The 17,020-nt window shown below is 41.1% G+C and overlaps 1 protein-coding gene across 1 annotated transcript in view; it reads left to right on the top strand.

Moving 5' to 3' along the window:
- Positions 1-2,122: 2,122 nt before the first annotated feature.
- Positions 2,123-17,020, top strand: part of LOC121299670 (autism susceptibility gene 2 protein homolog) — a 217,266-nt gene continuing 202,368 nt past the window's right edge. Inside the window, 1 exon segment of the mRNA XM_041227559.1 lies at positions 2,123-3,346. Within this exon segment, the coding sequence (XP_041083493.1) occupies positions 3,053-3,346 (294 nt within the window). The 5' untranslated portion in view covers positions 2,123-3,052.

Below are 17,020 nucleotides of genomic sequence, written 5' to 3'. Positions count from 1 at the left end.
TATCTCCCAAAGTCAATTACTGTAGACAATTGAGAGGACCCCTGGTGTCTCTAATGATGTATTACTGAAGGAAGCATATTCAATCAGTTCTGATTCCTGCACAGTCCCATCACTTGACTAACTGCGAAGGGACCTCAGCTAATTGCAATGCACTAAGATATGAGGAGATGTCAGTATATCTTTATTTTGTTTCAGCTCTTCTTTCTTCTTCAGTGAAAAGGAGGTTTAGAAAAACACATTTGCAGAAGAAACCTCCAGCTCAGGGCGACTGCCTTGTTATTACCGAGGGGCTCCGAACCTGAGCCAACATTTCTGCCAAACTTCATCAGATATACTGCAGATGGTGAAATTGCTTCCAGATTGCCAGGGCTGCTGTTATTTCATTTATGTAAGCCTGTAATAGGGTTGGAATCAGCTTTGGGAATGCGAGATGTGGGGCTCCATCTTAGGTAAACAAACAGATCCAAATCTGGGATCTCTTTGAATAACTGTGCTAGAGTAATCCTAACCGCAGATATTCATAACATCTATTAAATCCCAGCTGAATAATTCAGGCTAACACAAACCACTTCACAAAGCAAATGGAAAAATAACTGAACTTGCATCTTCAGGCTGCCATGCCCATAGTTTTACATTTCGTTTTTTTTTTTTTTTTTTTTAATCTAGTTGAACTCTCTACTGCTAAGATAGAAAGATATTCAAAAATACCATTTGAAAATTGAACATTTCTACTACTAGTGAAACTATGTGTGGGACTGTGTTCCTTGATTATGTGTTGTCTAGTGTTTTGTATTTATTCCAGCCACTTATTTATTAAACCAAACCTCTTCAGAGTGGTTAGAGGAAGCTTGTCCATGATAAAGAAGAGGTCTGTTCCCTTTCAATGAGCTGCACATTCTGTGATATGTTAAACCTTGTTTCATGTGCATTGTATTTTTGTTTCGCTCTGTTTTTTGCATGCATTTTCTGAAGTGTAGGGAAATGATATATGATAATGACTAAAGCAATGCTGCATTATATAAGATTAAGAGACTGCAGCTCTGACACACGTTTCTCTCTTTTAATGACTGTTGTTCGTGTCTTCAGGGATATTTTGAGATGAACCGAATAAATACAAATCAATCAAATGCTTATCAAATGGAAAGCACTGTGAAAACTAGAAAAGATGAGTAAGGAGGCTTAAGACCTCATCTATTTTTCCACAGAAACGATTGCAGCTGTGATATTTGACACACTGCAGGCCTCAGTGCCAGTCAGCAATTTGCACAAGCAAAATATAAAGCTAGTGTGCTGCATGTCCAAATATAAAAAATGACATAGTCCATCAGCTAACTAGAAAGCGCCCGTACATTTTCACTCAGGCAGTGAGGCATGGTAAATGAAACCATGTCACTGGCTGCAGAGCATGTGTATCATTAGAGGAAGCAGCTGATAGGTTCTTGAAAGGAAAGACAGGTGCTGAAGGCGGGGCATGGAGACAATTTCACTCTCCAGTAAGGGCAAGTATAACAGACTACCTGAAAGTAAGTCATGCAAAGTGATAGACATGTTGACTACTAAAGAAAGCCCGAACTAGATCAATCGCCTCTCATTAACTTCGATATGAACTAACAGTGCTCTTATTGCGTCTTTTTCAATTTTCAGTCAAGAATATTCATATGAAATGGCAGTGATTATTCAAGGATGAACACTGTGTTGGATAATTGTTGACACGTTGTATATTTAGCTGTTGACACGGTCAGTACCATGTTTCTAAATGATGGGTCAGTCACCCAACCATTGCTCATTGTAATGCTACGGTATCAAAACTAGACTTCAATGTTCAATATACATTTTCTAACCACTGCTGACAGTGAAAAAGCTTTTAAAAACACCACTGCAGACCAAATAAACTACACTAACGTGGTGTAAACCAGCTCGAACGGGCTTCATTTCAATATTTATAAAACACCCCTCCAGACGCCAGCGACACCTGTCTAATCAGCGCATCGTGTGTAACACTTTCCTTGCAAGTCCAAAGTTGCAGCGAGCAGTTTTTTAAAAAGTCTGTAATAAAACTCACTTCCTCTTTGCAGAGGTGGAGGAAGTACGTCAGTTACATCAGCACTGAGGGGTTTGCTGAGCCGACTCGCCAGGTTCAGTATGTAGGAGACAGTGAAGAGAGCGGATTTTAATCACCTCTGTCTCTTTAAGAAAATTCATCGAACCTTTAGGATTAGAAGCAAAGGAGACAATCTACCGATAATACGAGCAGACTGACAACCACGGACCGATAAAGAGGATGGATTTATAAAACTTCCAGGCCGGGAATAAGCGCTTGTTTCAGGGGAGAGAGAGAGCATTGATGGGGTTTAATAGTAATCGAGTGGATTTAAATAAATGCATAACATAAAACGTGAGTAATATGCAGAAGACTCGGGAGATTCCAGCGTGTGTGTGAGTGTGTTTTTTTTTTAAATTATTTTTATTTTTTTGGTTTGAAATTGACTGTGCAACTTGGAGCGGTTAGAAATGATTAACAGCTGAAACTTGCAGATCGTGTAGGGAAGTGGACGTTGACGGAACATCAATCTTGAATCTCTGTAAAACAAATCGAATCCGCACGGATATTTTCTGTTTTCAAGGAATCTGGATCTGTACTGAAAAATAAGGCGCAGCAATGTGATTTTTTTTTTTTGTTTTTGTTTTTGTTTTTTTTTTAAAACGTTCTCCGTAACAGGCATCTGTTTTAATTGTGTGTTTTGCCATTGCACGAAGTTGCAAAGCGAGAGATATTTTGTTTCAATTTGGCACCTGTCAGGTGGCAGAAAGCATCTCTGGTTTTATTTGGGTTCCAGGAGTATTTGGATCGCCGAAGCGTCTGCTTTGGTGGATTATTTGGAATTTTGTTTGCTTAATATTTTCGGGAGGTTCGGATTCAAGGTCATTCTGTGGAATTCTGTGTGTTTGTGTTTTTTTTCTTTCGTGGAATTTGCGAGGGGTTATTTTCTTCGAAGGGTAAACCAACCACGATTTTACCAATCATCTTATTTTTTAGTAAATCCATTTATAAATGGATGGTAAAATGAAGCAGAGCCGGAGATCCAGGTCTCAACGGGACCAGGTAAGGAGAAGGGAGTCTGCCAGCACGGATGCCCGCAATCAGAGTCCTTCCTCCGGCTCTGACAGGAACGAGAGTCCCGGCAGGGAACACGCTTCACAAAATGGGAAAAAAACTCAAAACGTGTCTGCCTCTGTCCGTGCCCCCCGGCCCCCGAGGAGAAAGAGAAGGGAATCCGGCTCTCAAGAAGAGGTTATTATTGATGGGTTTGCCATATCCAGCTTTATCACGCTGGATTTCTTGGAGGTAAGGCATTGGAATTAAATTATGTTCACTCTAAAAATAGTAGATTTAGTAAGACATAAAAAAAAAAAAAGTTTTTTAGACCTTGTTGACATTTGTATTTTTAAAATAGATAAATACAATAAAAGCAAGTAAATATATACTGTAGACTTAGAGGTGTAAATATTTATCCAAGCACATTTTAAACGAAATAAACATGCACAATGTGTTGATTGTGATCTTACACATTGTATAACCCAAACCATGTGACCTTTTCAGGCGTGACAATAAGATTCCTGTTGCTTAGCAGTTGCACCCATTCCAGGTTTTGAGAAGAATGTGATCAGCCTGAGTGTATAGGCAGCTCACCTGTGTCCAATGAAACTCTTAGTAAAACCAGGAGTTGATCAAACTGCTATGCAGTTGGTGGTAGTATAATCCACTCTTTATTTGACTGGGTAACTGCATTTGTTTAGTGAGCCTGACGGTTTGCATTGGGTTACGGTTCTTTTTTCTTGTTAAGAATGTCATGTAGGAAGCTTGAGTGTACTCTCCTGGTTCCACCTTCTGAGAAACCTTTATTAGTACCAAATTCTGTCTATCTATCTATTGATTTTTATTTTATTTCATAAAACATTTAAGCTAGGTTCACACCCGTCTTCTCCCACCTGGGAAAGGGTGTGCTGTTTCTCTCAGCCCGTCACTTTGTTTGCCCTGGGGGCAGGTCAGAGGGGTTGTTGTTGTTTTCTCCATCTGGTGGTATTTCCTTCATGTTATTTCTCAGAGGTGTAGCTCCTAATGTTTTGTTAGCAACAGAAATGACAAACTGATTAGTTTCTGAAAGCCTGTCATCAATTTGTCGCAACCCCTCTGGTTATGAGAGGAAGCTGTCAAGCCCTCGGTAATTACTGGAAGATCCCATTAACTGTTTCGCCGCACACTTGCAGGTACTTCAGTAGCATGACACAATGTTAAAATAGCTGCATTTTATAACGTTGACATTTTGGCTTGTCTTGGTGCCTGTTTGTGCATGTCCATTTACATATGTATGGAAATAGACAAAGCAAACTGTACTTTGTAAGAGAACCTGGGTCTCATTTGACTGGAAAATTACTGACAACGGCCACCCAACAAGAATGTCTTTCCCAAACACCCCAAATCATTAAGCTTGATACTGTGCATATAGTTACACAGTAGCACTCTTCTGTCTAACATGTCATCTTCGCTATAGAGGTGCTGTTGTGTATTCAGCAAAAAATAAAGGGGGGGGGGGGAACCCTGTAATTTACTTAAGTACCGATCATAAGTGTGACTTGGCTACAGTAGTATAAGCCTTTTAATGAAACACCTTTTCAGTAGCTCTACCATGAAACATTGACACTTGTTTGAAAGCTATGCGTTCACTATGAGGTCTTTCTTGGGAAGCATAAACCTGCTTCTACGCTCTATAGTAATGTAAAAGGGTCCCGTTAGAATAAAGCAAATTTCATGACAGCAGATCGATCAATACAATGTAAAGGCTGGTGATAACCAGCCTGTCATCGATTTACAATATGAATGTACTATTAGTGGAAAGGATAAAAAGACCCTCCATATGTGTGGTTATTCCCACCCCTTGACCTCTAGCATGAGAACACACTTGCATGTGTAAATACAATCTTGAGAGAGGCAAAGCAGTGCAAAGTGTCTTTCACACTGGGAGCACGATGACTACAGAGAAACTGATTAAGCAGAACTGTATGTTCCCTCAAAGCTTTGGAGTGTTCAGTTCTTTTATATCAGCTGAGTAATATGGCTGGGAGAATCCCTGCTGCCACTGTAGCTGTTCCTGTTATGTGGGATTGGCGACGCCTCTTTTAGATGCAGATCATTTTCTGTGTTGGGAATTGTTTGGTGATCTGGAAACGGCCGTGCTCAAATTGGAATATGGCGACTAAGAACACCTCCTGGCTCAATGTCAGCCCTGTACAGCAAACCATGATTTGCATTAATTTAAATGAGGCTTGTTTATTTTATTGTTATTAAACGTTTCTCTGCTGAAAGGGTTGTGATGGATGAGCTTCAAATCCAAGGTTGCCTGCCTTGTCTCCCAAAGCTGAGCACAGCACTCGAGTGTGTGTGCATTAGCAAGGGCTGCTCCCGTGCTCGGACTTTAACATCCAGTCCTTCAAAGTCACACTGTCTGGTGCAGTGATCACAATCCCGTCAAATGTAGAACGATGCCTGGACATCCTCTTTTTATTCATGTTCTTTTAAAAGCACTGATTATTAAGCATCCGCGTTCAGTTGCACAGTTCAGCAGGTTCATGGAAACAGATTTCTGTATTCAGTTGCACAATTCAGCAGGTTCATGGAAACAGATTTCTGTATTCAGTTGCACAATTCAGCAGGTTCATTGAAACAGATTTCTGTATTCAGTTGCACAGTTCTGCAGGTTCATGGAAACAGATTTCTGTATTCAGTTGCACAGTTCAGCAGGTTCATTGAAACAGATTTCTGTATTCAGTTGTACAGTTCAGCAGGTTCATGGAAACAGATTTCTGTATTCAGTTGCACAGTTCTGCAGGTTCATTGAAACAGATTTCTGTATTCAGTTGCACAGTTCAGCAGGTTCATGGAAACAGATTTCTGTATTCAGTTGCACAGTTCTGCAGGTTCATTGAAACAGATTTCTGTATTCAGTTGCACAGTTCTGCAGGTTCATGGAAACAGATTTCTGTATTCAGTTGCACAGTTCTGCAGGTTCATGGAAACAGATTTCTGTATTCAATTGTATCATCACAGGTCATTAATCTAAACTTTCAGCAGAAGGCATAGCTACTGCCTACATTACTTTAATAGTTCTCAAGCAATCAGTCACTTCATCAGTTAGGTATGGTTGGTAAGGATTTTATTATAGCGTGTGTATGTGGGTGAGTCAGTGAGAGCAAATCTCTCATTCAGGGGCAGCAAGTAGGAACAGGAGGTAACTTGCTACCTTGCTTTAGGAAGGAATCTACTCCGCTATCAGTCATCTATTTGGACAGGTGAGCCAACGCAGTTGTTGGTCTCAACACTGAAGAGAACATGATCTCTTGAACATGAAGCATCTCAGGTATTCCACAAGTGCTTGGGAAAGGTGTGTCTTTATTTCTGGTCTAAATGTCCTCATTTTAATTCAGTTTAGCACCAGCAAACCCAACACTCAGGACTTCTTTATTTTGCAAGTCTTGTGATTGAATAATAAATATATAATCTGTAAAACATGAACTGTTTGCTGGCAAGAAATAATTATGACTAATTGTGCTTTTGTAAAAAATCTGCAAAATATTCATGTCGCAAAACTTGTGTAATTACTCCGTTCAGTTTACATGCAGTATATAGTTTACATGCGTAAACATTTGTTTCGTTAAATATGTCCATAGTGAGACATCCTCAAAATGAAGTTGCCGCAGATATTTCCTTTTTTAACTCCTGTATATGTTAACCCACGAAATGCAACACATGGTGCCCTACACAGAGCTTTGGGTTCTCATTAACTTGCTGTTTTAAGATTTGCTGGGCTGCTCACCAGCCTCACTCGGAGCCTCTCTATTATCCTGACTGCTCACTTCTCATCAGGCCTGATTGCTATGTATTGCTTAGCTCAGAGGTGCTCAGAAGTTTGCTTTGGCAGCAGAATGCATCAGAAAGGTAAACGGCTTCATGCTTTCACAGCGCATCCAGTACTGGCCCCAATTCACAGCACTTTAAAGGACTGCTAAGGAATGTGTTTTTTTAAATGTTTTTAGTCTTTCTGTGTGGATAGGCAGTGCTTTGAAAAATGATTAACTAAAAAGAAAACTCTGTGGGAATAACTTGAAGTGACCCAGCGTACAGAGCAAATAGCCATTGTTTCTGTCATTTTATCATAACCCTATTCATTTACCTACTGAATCTGTTTAGGTTGGTTTTCACCAAGCATCCTGGTGGCCCGTGTGGTGTGGTGGGAATGGTCCTGGTAGTCTCAGCCCATCAGCACAGCACATTTACTGCAGCATGTTGAACCATTCCTGAGCACGCAGTGGCTGCATTTTGTTATCCACTGTACCTATAAAGTGCTTTTTATTAGTTAAGTGCTTCGGAAGCTCTTTATAGCCTGCATGTAATGGTTTAGCAGGATTATGACAAAAACATGACAAGAATAATAAAGTAACTGCATGTACAAAGCCGTCCCCTCTGAAATATTGTACAGCAGCAGGAACCTCCTCCCCCTCAAGCAGTAGGGGTTTCCTGCAAAGTGTGTTTTAATTTTTTTATTCTGCCCTGTGCTGTGGTTTTTCTGATAATGCAGCACTTTGCTCTCAACAGCCTGGCTGACTCACGTATTCTGCAAAAATTAAAGAGTTCCTAGAACACGTACTGCTCATAAGAAATTGTAGGAAGTATTCCTGCTTATGCTTGGCAATGACAAAAGACTGACTGTTGCTTATTTTAGCCACTTCTGTGCTTTTGGTTCTGGGGAATTTCAGCCTTTGTGTTTTTGTTAGGTAGGCTGAAATGTTCCTTTCTGTGGAGGGTGCAAGTACAAAATATGTGCACTCTGTACAGGTCTGTTAAACTACCAGGGGTTGGCATGATTACTGATGGAAAGTGTTGTTTTCTGATAAGAAAGCAGAAGGTAACCTTGTCTTTATGCAGCCAAGCTGTTTCCAAGCAGCAGCTGAATGGTGAAGGTGTTTGGCTCATGATAGTCTTCACAGTGGACAATGCCTGTCCACTTTCATGTATTCTACTTTCCTTCAGAGAAGCAGCTTGTGATTTCTGAGCACGTTTCCTGGTGTTGTGCAGCTGAAACGTTCTCGCCTTTGATTGTTTTTGCTCTGCTTGATTCCCAAGGAAGTAGACTCCACTCTCCCCTGACTTGCTCTGAAGGCTTGTTAGTCCACTTCCCTGCCATGGAAGATGAAAAGGAGACACTTCCACTTTCTGCCAAGACCAGGGAAGACCTCATTAGTTAGTAAAGGCAGCTTCATTAAAGGCTTCCTGGAAGCATCCGTCAAATCTTATTTCTGTTGCTTGTATGTTAATACACCAAGCCCTCTTTCTGCCCTAATCGAAGTGGCTGCTGGCACCCGGATTGCGGAGCAGTGATTTCTTTAACTGGGAATGTTATGCCCCGTTTAAAGAGGTGTCCTGTAATTTCATCATGCATTAGTTAGAAGCTAAGCTATTGGTCCAAGCAAGAGGGCTGAGCCTCAAAGACAATCTGTCTCTCTCAAACGGCTTCCCTCTGCTTGTAATTGTAGTACCAGCATTGGTTTTTGTCTGTAAAATGTTGATCCAAAAAGCACATGAAGTACATTGATAACATCCAGCAAGCCAGCACACATACCTGCGAGGTTGGGTATCTAAGGGAATGTTTTTGGAAGTTGTGGTTCTGTTGAACAGCGTATTGTATTGTCTCCCAGGTAACATGAGAGACTGTATCTGTACAGTAGCTAGATCTGGCACCCGGAGCCTGCAGCTAGATCCAGCATCCTGATTTGTCTCCACTTGATGTTCACTACGTCACGGGAGGATGAGCTAGCGGCACCTTCATTGGAGCTCCGGAGGTCTTTCTAGAACACATGATACCACCTGACTCATCGCTTCTTGGTTTGGTAACCAGATATATGAGAGAGAGAGAGAATGCATGTTTGGGCTCTGATGGCAGAATGCAGTTCATTGTTCATGGGAGAATGCACAATGGGTTTTCTATGTTATGCTTCAGACTAAAAGTTGAGAGATGTTTGAGAGGGAGTGGGAAGGGAGTAAGCTATACATTCAAGTGTCAAAATGACCAGAGAGGTTTGAAAATTGGCACCATGTGGGTACATTTCATTGTTTTGAGGTTGTAATAATAATAATAAACGCCTTTTCCAATACAGATGCTGTCTTTTATACAATCACTTTAGCCCGGGACCCCCTGTTTTGGCTCCTCCATTGCCACAATTAGGGAGTTAAGAGGGCTGCTGTGTGTTCATCCATTACAGCAGCTCTGTATGTGTACCAGCACAGAGTGTTGTGTTCCGTGTGAGAGTAAGGGCTCAGTTAAAACAGGATATATTGACACTTCTGATATTTGTTGATAGAAATCTGTGTTTTACTAGGGTTGAAATAGTACCCTGTGAATGATCCTAAAACACAACGCAGGAGATATCCCAGTATACATCCCGCATTAAATAAAATACTCACTTTGGTGTTTTTTGCTGACTTTGCTTTGCATTTAGTCACCCCCCCCCCCAAGCCTGCGGCAATCAAAAAGCAATAACAAATTCCACCCTTCAGTACATGCTTACGCCTGAATTCTGCACGGAACAGCACATCGACTGTTCCACCAGTGGCTAGCCTAGTGCCATCAGCCTAAAATTCAATTAAAAATGATTCTGAAGTTTAATTTAAAATATATATTTTTTGTTTTGTTTTGCACTTGTAACAGCGTAGCCCCCCCCCGGAACATTCCGTGCATTGCCAGTTATGGGCTCTATTCACACATCTTTCACTCTTGAGTTATTCTAGTAGTGTTTCTTCAAAGTCTGTTTCATGATGAAAATCAGGTTTGATATTCCTGAAACTCTTTTGGACAATTGATGGTTTCATTAACAACAGTAAAGAACAGTTTCATGAATAACAAACATAATTTTATACATAAGAGACTTAGGGAAAAAAAAAAACACATGAATTAAACAACTTCTGAGTTAAAGCTTTGTAAATGGATCCCAATGATTCAAATCTTCCAACCACTTTAGCGGTTTCCTTAAAATTGACCTAATAGATAGTGTAGTATACCTTTTTGCATGTTATAACAAGCATGTTCATTGCTGCAGTTTATTTCTGCATCAAATCAGATATAAACGAATCCCTCTTTTCAATAGATATACAAAAAGTCACACTTCGTAACACTTTTTTTTTTTTTTTTTTAACTTTTGAAAGCAATTACTGGCAAGATGTTAAGTTGCATTAAGTTTTCTTTAGCACCAGGAACACACATATAAATCAGACCCTGGTGTATAAGTTATATAGGAGTGTGTGTGATGCTTGTGTTGGCATTTAGATAAGTTATTGCTTTTCCTGGCACTGCATTGACATTGGAAAGCTGGCAAGCACAATGAAAGCTGCTCAGCTGATGCGAAGCCAGTTCAACACTGTGCTGGAGTGAGACATCCACGCAGCAGGCAGGGTTAGGGAGAGAATAAGTGTTGGGTTACAGCTCAGAGCTTTAGCACCAGCCTGCTCATGAGCTCTTTCTGCAGGCCAGCATCAGCATAGCTATCCTTCCTAGGATTGCTTTCCTGCTGGGTAGCACTATGAACAAAATGCAAGGGTACAACCTTCCGACCGCAAACCCTGCTGGAACGGACTCCTGCTTCGGGATTCGCTGGTATAGTTAGCAACAGTATACCCTTACTGTGGACCCTAAGAGCTTTTTAGTATGGATCAACAGTTAATGTATACTATGGTATAGAGCTGAATGGAACATGTTTGAATGTTCTTTAATGAGTGCTCTTCCATTTAGAGTGAGCTGGTACCCCTGCAAATGGCCTGGTAAAAGAGTGCTGTTCTGTACTGTAGAATGGGTGTTACTTGCTTCAGACCTCGTTTATGTTTTTAGTTTTCTTTATAAATACTGTAAAGATTCTATGGTTTTTATGTAGAATACTTGGTTCAGCGTGCCAGGGTGTTAAGAGATACACACCTGGTATGAAAAGAGGATCGATTGTAATATTGGTTTCATATCTTGTAGCACACGGGTGAAGAGGTTGAGTAACACTCTGTCATAGTGAACAGTTGCATTAGTGCAAACCTGTGCAGCTCAGTGATTTCTGCTGCAAGGACAGGCTGCAGGAATATGGCTGGATGTTGAGATGACAGTTCTTGACTTGGATCCAGCTGTCATAATGCAGAACAAGCTTCTCTGACAGGTCAGGATATTAACCCAAAAAAACGCCTTCCAAATAAACCCTTTGATTTCTAATACAATTATTGATCTTGGACTGAAACTGAGCTACAGGAGCTGAACTAACCCTGGTTTAAATTAGTATTTTATTGCTAGGTTTGTGTTTTTTTTTTTTTTTTTTTGTTCTCATTCTGGTAGGACTATTTGTTATTGTTTTAGCCAGTGCTCCTTCAGAACTGGAAATGAGAGAAAACTAGCAATCATCAAAATGCAGGCATCATCAGTTCCAAGGAAAGCAGAACGTTTATTGTGCAAACGACTGTACTTCAGAGGAATAGCCCTCCGTACACATGGGGACAATACAAAGAATATGGTACTGTCGTGTGCATCGCGTGGTAATTAAACTGCATGTGTCTTTTTTACCCAAATGCAGTCATTCAGGTGGAAAATGAGTAGATTGTTTTTCCAAGACCTCCGGGGGTGGCTGCGCTTCCACGATTTATAGTTTTCTTACACGACCGCAGTAGCGTGAAATTCTCCTACTGAATCATTACTAAACAAACCATTCTGTTTGCCTTCGCTTTGCTGAAACAGAACAGACATTTTAATACTTCAGGTGATGCGACTGTCTCTTTCTTTGGGTGCTGCGCAAACAGATGACTGGTATTGGGTTACAGTATTGAACTGGTTCGTGAGGAAGGCGCTCGAAAGGGGAGAGAACATTTACATTGGTGATAAACAATGTTTCAAGATCTGTTCATTTACCTTTTGTTAGTATATCTGGTCCCTCTAGTAATGTGATTGAAAAAATAAATAAAAATAAAAAATAACACAGGAACCAGGTGATTTATAACAAAATAAAAAGTGTTGTTGCTAGTTCTAATAAGAGATGGGAAAATGGATTTTAAAATCTCACTCCTTTAATGCCGCTGAAGGGCACTCCTCATGTTTCTTTGTATCATCTTTGAGAGAGAGCCGTTGAAAGTGCAGTTCTAGTGTAGGTATTCAAGCGGTGTGTTTTTTCAGATGAAGTATTCTGCCTAGGGCCACAGCCCTGGAGAGTGCAGCAGTTACTGGCACTGGCCCCATGACTTGCTGTGTAGCATTTTCCAGCAAGGTTCAGATCGCATGTGCTGTGTGCCTTCAAGTTTTAATAGGGAGTCTCGTGCTCTTTACTTCAGGGTGTTTGCGTGTCTGTCTAAAACGCTGGCTTTGAATATGCTTGCTCTTTCTGAACCACTCGTCCAATTGTGTTGAAATGTGCTTGGGTCATTTTGTTTAGTGAGTTTATTGATGGCATCACAATGTAACTTATTTAACAGCTTGTCAGGTCCAGACAGGGTTGATTTGCCTGTCCACTGAATTCCTGCCCATCCCAATTTACTGTGCTTCAAATGCTGGGGACCTGTTTTGACAGGCAAATAAAGCATGCCTGTGTCTGTGTAACATTCATACACCATTACAATCAATCAGTCTCTCTCTTAATCGTTTAGCGTTAATGGGATCCTAATGTGTTTTATTTAATGATACCCAATTGAAAACTATCAGTAACCTGAAACAAATTACAACCTTGCATGAACTTGATGATTCTTTTAATGTTGTCATTTTGTATCTTGTCAACCTGATTGTTAAGAAAAATAGCTGAATAAGGCTTTAAGATTTGTATTTGAATTCTCACTGCACATTTACTCTGTTCCAAGACCCAAGCTAATGCCTATTTTTTTTTTTTTAAGCCATGCAAATAGAAAGCTTTCAAAAGGCTTCCCTGATAACTTGTGTCAACATGGACTAATCGGGTTGTTTATATTGCATTCGAGGACATTGTACCCAACTTTATTCACCAAGCTGCATTCTCTTCATTGGCTGCTCCTTCTTGACTTATGTAGTGTCTCTCTCTCTCTCTTGACTCCCATAAATGTGTTACAGTGCAGTTTGCTTGGTCAGCATTCTCCCTCATGGCTCTGGCACAAACAGGAACTTGTTGTTGGTAAGAGACAGGCTTAGCTGGGGAGGAGCTGCCAGCAGCTATGAGGCAGTGCAAAAACAAATAAACAAAGTTGAAGAGGCAGCAATAAAGCTGTGTCATGCACAGTGTGGTTTCGAAGCACAAAAGAATCCTGTATCAACCTGATTGTACAGCATATATTTCTATGTTAGTTATGATTTACACATACCATTTGTAATTGCATTCAAGTAATTCACATCCCACGAGAGAGAATGAGACTAGTTGGTGGGGAGTGATCCTGGGGGTCCTGACATTTCACAGTTGAGTTTAGCACACATCTGAAGGAAAATACACCACTTCCTCCACCTGAGTGAATTCGGAGGACGAATAGAAACAGCGTGACCTGTTGAGCCAGTGGAGTGGTAGAGAATGACCTGGATACTCCTCCACGCACACCGGCATGGTGCACAGTGCAACCTACACTAGCCAGCAGATCGTCTTCCTCCCTCATACGCAGTGGACTCTGCCCAGCTTAAAAAGGATTGTGAATTATTGAAAGGTTTCAGTGTGATTGCTGCCAGTGTACAGTAACTATGAGTGTGCCTCATCCTTGCAGGACCTTCAGTAAAACCAGGTGATCGCACCTCTTTGAAGAGCCAGCACAGATCCTGAGTTCCTTTTCTTTATCATCTGTCCCTCCCTCAGAGATTAGGAGGTAAAGCTATAAAGCGCTAATCAAGCAGACGCCTATAATACATTGTTGGTGTTTCTTCCGGTTTATGATGCGCACAGATTTGTCCCATTTGAAAGTTAGATACAGTGACATGTGAAGCTACTGTACTTGCTCTTTTAAAATAGCAAAAATAATGACCGTACTTGAGTCTGCAGTGTGCAGTCGTTTTCTCCCCTGGTATTGTCATGTTTACAAACAAGCATTAAGGGTGTTAACCAGACATCTGAAAAGTGCATTTCAAGTTCAGCCCTGCCTGGGTCGTGCACAGAATAACTTCCAGCAACATTTAAAGACTGAACCCCTGACCTCCCACGCTGTGGAGTGACTCCATTACACCCCGCTGAGCAGAACCACATGTCTAGCTGGAAGAAGCCTGGTTCTCATAATGTCATGTGTTTAACTAATCACCCTGCTAACACTCCCCCATTGTCTGAAAACATTTCATGTGTTTAACTGATCACCCTGCTAGCTAACGCTTGCAATTCTACTGTTTTGTATTGCGCTCCCAGGGGTAGACTTTGTATTGTTCCCTTCAAGAAAAATATAACTTCCAGCTTCTAGTCTGGGAACATATTGGAACTGTCATGGAAATGCATTTTGCACCATGTCTGATGCGCCAAAGCTACTGTATAAATGTGCATCTTTCAACGGTACGGCAGTTATGAGAAGGTCATTTCTCTCGCATTACTCTCCCCCTCACAGGATGCCTAGTTGATCTTTTAGAATATACAGCCTCTGTGTGTTCTCTAAATGTCTGCAGATTGCTCCGTTCTTTTCTCAAACACAACTGTTATGGCTGCAGTACATATAGAGTGCAGAATTAGCACATACATTACTGCTAGATAGATACCAGCTATTAACGTAATGTTTCTGAATCCTCAGAGGTGTGCCAGTATTGGAATAAAAAAGATGAATGTTGCCTCTGCAAAGAATAGTGTTTGGAAACGTAAGCTATTTGCCTTTTGAGGGGGATATAAAAGCACTCTGGTGAATAACCTGTCAACAATGCCCCTCTTGAGAAAGTGACTCAAGATATGGTACAAGCTCCAGTTTTATGTTTAAAAAGAGAGCAGGATTCATGAACTGTAACAAGCGATTTAGTCCTAGAAATGACATGGCGCTCTCCAGCTTCCAGCCTGACTGTTTTGAGTGACAGCTGAAATGAATGGATCAAGGAAGGGTCAAACTTTAACTGCAAATATGCTTTAGCTCTGAAACTGTTTCCATGCAAACCTTGTACATCTGGCAAGGTGCTTTGATTGCACTTTTCACGACGTTGCTTGTTAAATTGCCTGGTGTTTCAGAGAAGGGCAGAGTTATAATGGGTAACGTGGAGTCATGGAGCCACTGTAAGTGGTAAGAGGAGGTGCTGACACATGCTAAACCAGGCTGATCGCACCATTGTTTTTAGCTGCAGCAAGTCAGGTTTCAAATACAAACTGCAACAAAGGGAGTAAAGTGATGGATCGGGGCGTGTGTGCTAAACAGAGGTAAGTAGAGGCTGTTAAACGTGCAGATCTATCGCTGTACCCTTTGAGAGCACTGCTACTGAACAACATGGGCTGGAAACACTCGGGAATTTCCATGTGGCAATCACAATGAAGAGGAAGTAACCCAAGGGCACAGGAGATTGTGAAGCGCAGAGGAATGCAGTCTATAGTAAGAGCTGCTAAAGGATAGGGCTGTGTAAGTATGCAGACTTTGTCTTCTGGGAAATGTGCATGTTAGACATTCAGTTTAGCGCCAGGCTTTTAAATCCATTTTCTTACTTCTTATTAGATCTATTAACATTTTTCTAGCCTCTGCTGAGAATCTTTTGGTTTGCTTGTTTTAAAAGAAAGTCAGATCATGAAAGCATTTTATTTGCTGCTGCTGCTACTGTACATGCCACTGAAACATCAGCTTTGCATACATGAAAGATCTGCCCAGGACATGCATGGCAGAGATGCCTTTTTTATTTTTCAATGTGTTTTCTAGTTCCCAACGCTGAATGCAATGATAGGAACCTGTAACATGTTGTGTGCCTATGGGATGACCGTTGTTAGTACACAGCTACCCCCTGACAAATTACTCCTTCAGGAGGAAAATAAATCGGTTGCAAATCAGATTTTACCGGGTCATCCACCATCTCCTTCGCATCCTTCTTCTAGGAGAAGAGAGGGCAGGAGCGATTCCCTTAGCCTGCCCGTGCCTGGAAAATCAGCGTGAAATCAACTGCCTCTAATCTTCCCACAGCTTCCCGAACCTCCAAGACCAAGCTCCCACTGCTGTGCTAATTTCATCCTCCCCTGTGCTGAAACGGGTTTAATCAAATAAGCAATTGAGTTGCCATCATATGCACTGAGATTTAAGGTGGAGCCGGCACACTCTGTGTTTCTGCTTTGCCATGTGACAGCAGAGATAAGCGCACAAGCTTGTGTGTGTGGCGTTGTTGTCTAGCTGTGTAATTCCATAGCATAGCAAACGTAATGTCTCAGATCTGGAGATGGATGTCTTTCTATTGAGTTACCAGCTGAAGCGCTCACAGAGTCATGCCGCACCAAATTTATTTAGTCCCAGACTGTATATCAGCTGGGAAGAGAAGCGTTGAACATCACTTTCAATTCCGGTGACTGCTGCATGTGTCCTAAATCTTCTTTAATGTCAAGAGATGACATTTCTGACTTCACTGCCTTTTAATTTTTGCTTGATGCCCAGTCAGGAATACATCTAAACTTAATCTTAAGTGTTAACTTTGAGGAGCTGTAATTCAAGGCGTCAGGGCAGCTCTTGTTTTGAGTATTGTGGTTCATTGCTGAACAGGAAAGGCTTGTCCGAATCAGATTTCTTTATGACACTGTATGGCGTGACGTGGCCCTCCTTGTTTCTTCTCATTCGTTTTTCATCATTTCCCTCACCCTCCCTTCCTCTACTGTATATCAGTATTTCTCGTTCTTTCATTTTCTCCCCTCCTCCTCCTGTAGGATTTTCTCTGCATCATTAAACATATCGTTCCCTTTTGTTCCAAAGCACTTTTATCTTGTACAGTTACAAAAGTTATTGTCAAATCAATCTGACAGCCGTGCTTTTATCCTAATGGCTGCTGAACACAGAAAGCCTGATCGTTTCTTCTCTTCTAACAGT

The sequence above is a fragment of the Polyodon spathula genome, chromosome 25 (assembly GCF_017654505.1).
Source record: "Polyodon spathula isolate WHYD16114869_AA chromosome 25, ASM1765450v1, whole genome shotgun sequence".
In the NCBI taxonomy this organism is placed as follows: domain Eukaryota; kingdom Metazoa; phylum Chordata; class Actinopteri; order Acipenseriformes; family Polyodontidae; genus Polyodon; species Polyodon spathula.
This window is presented reverse-complemented; position numbering and strand designations above follow the sequence as displayed.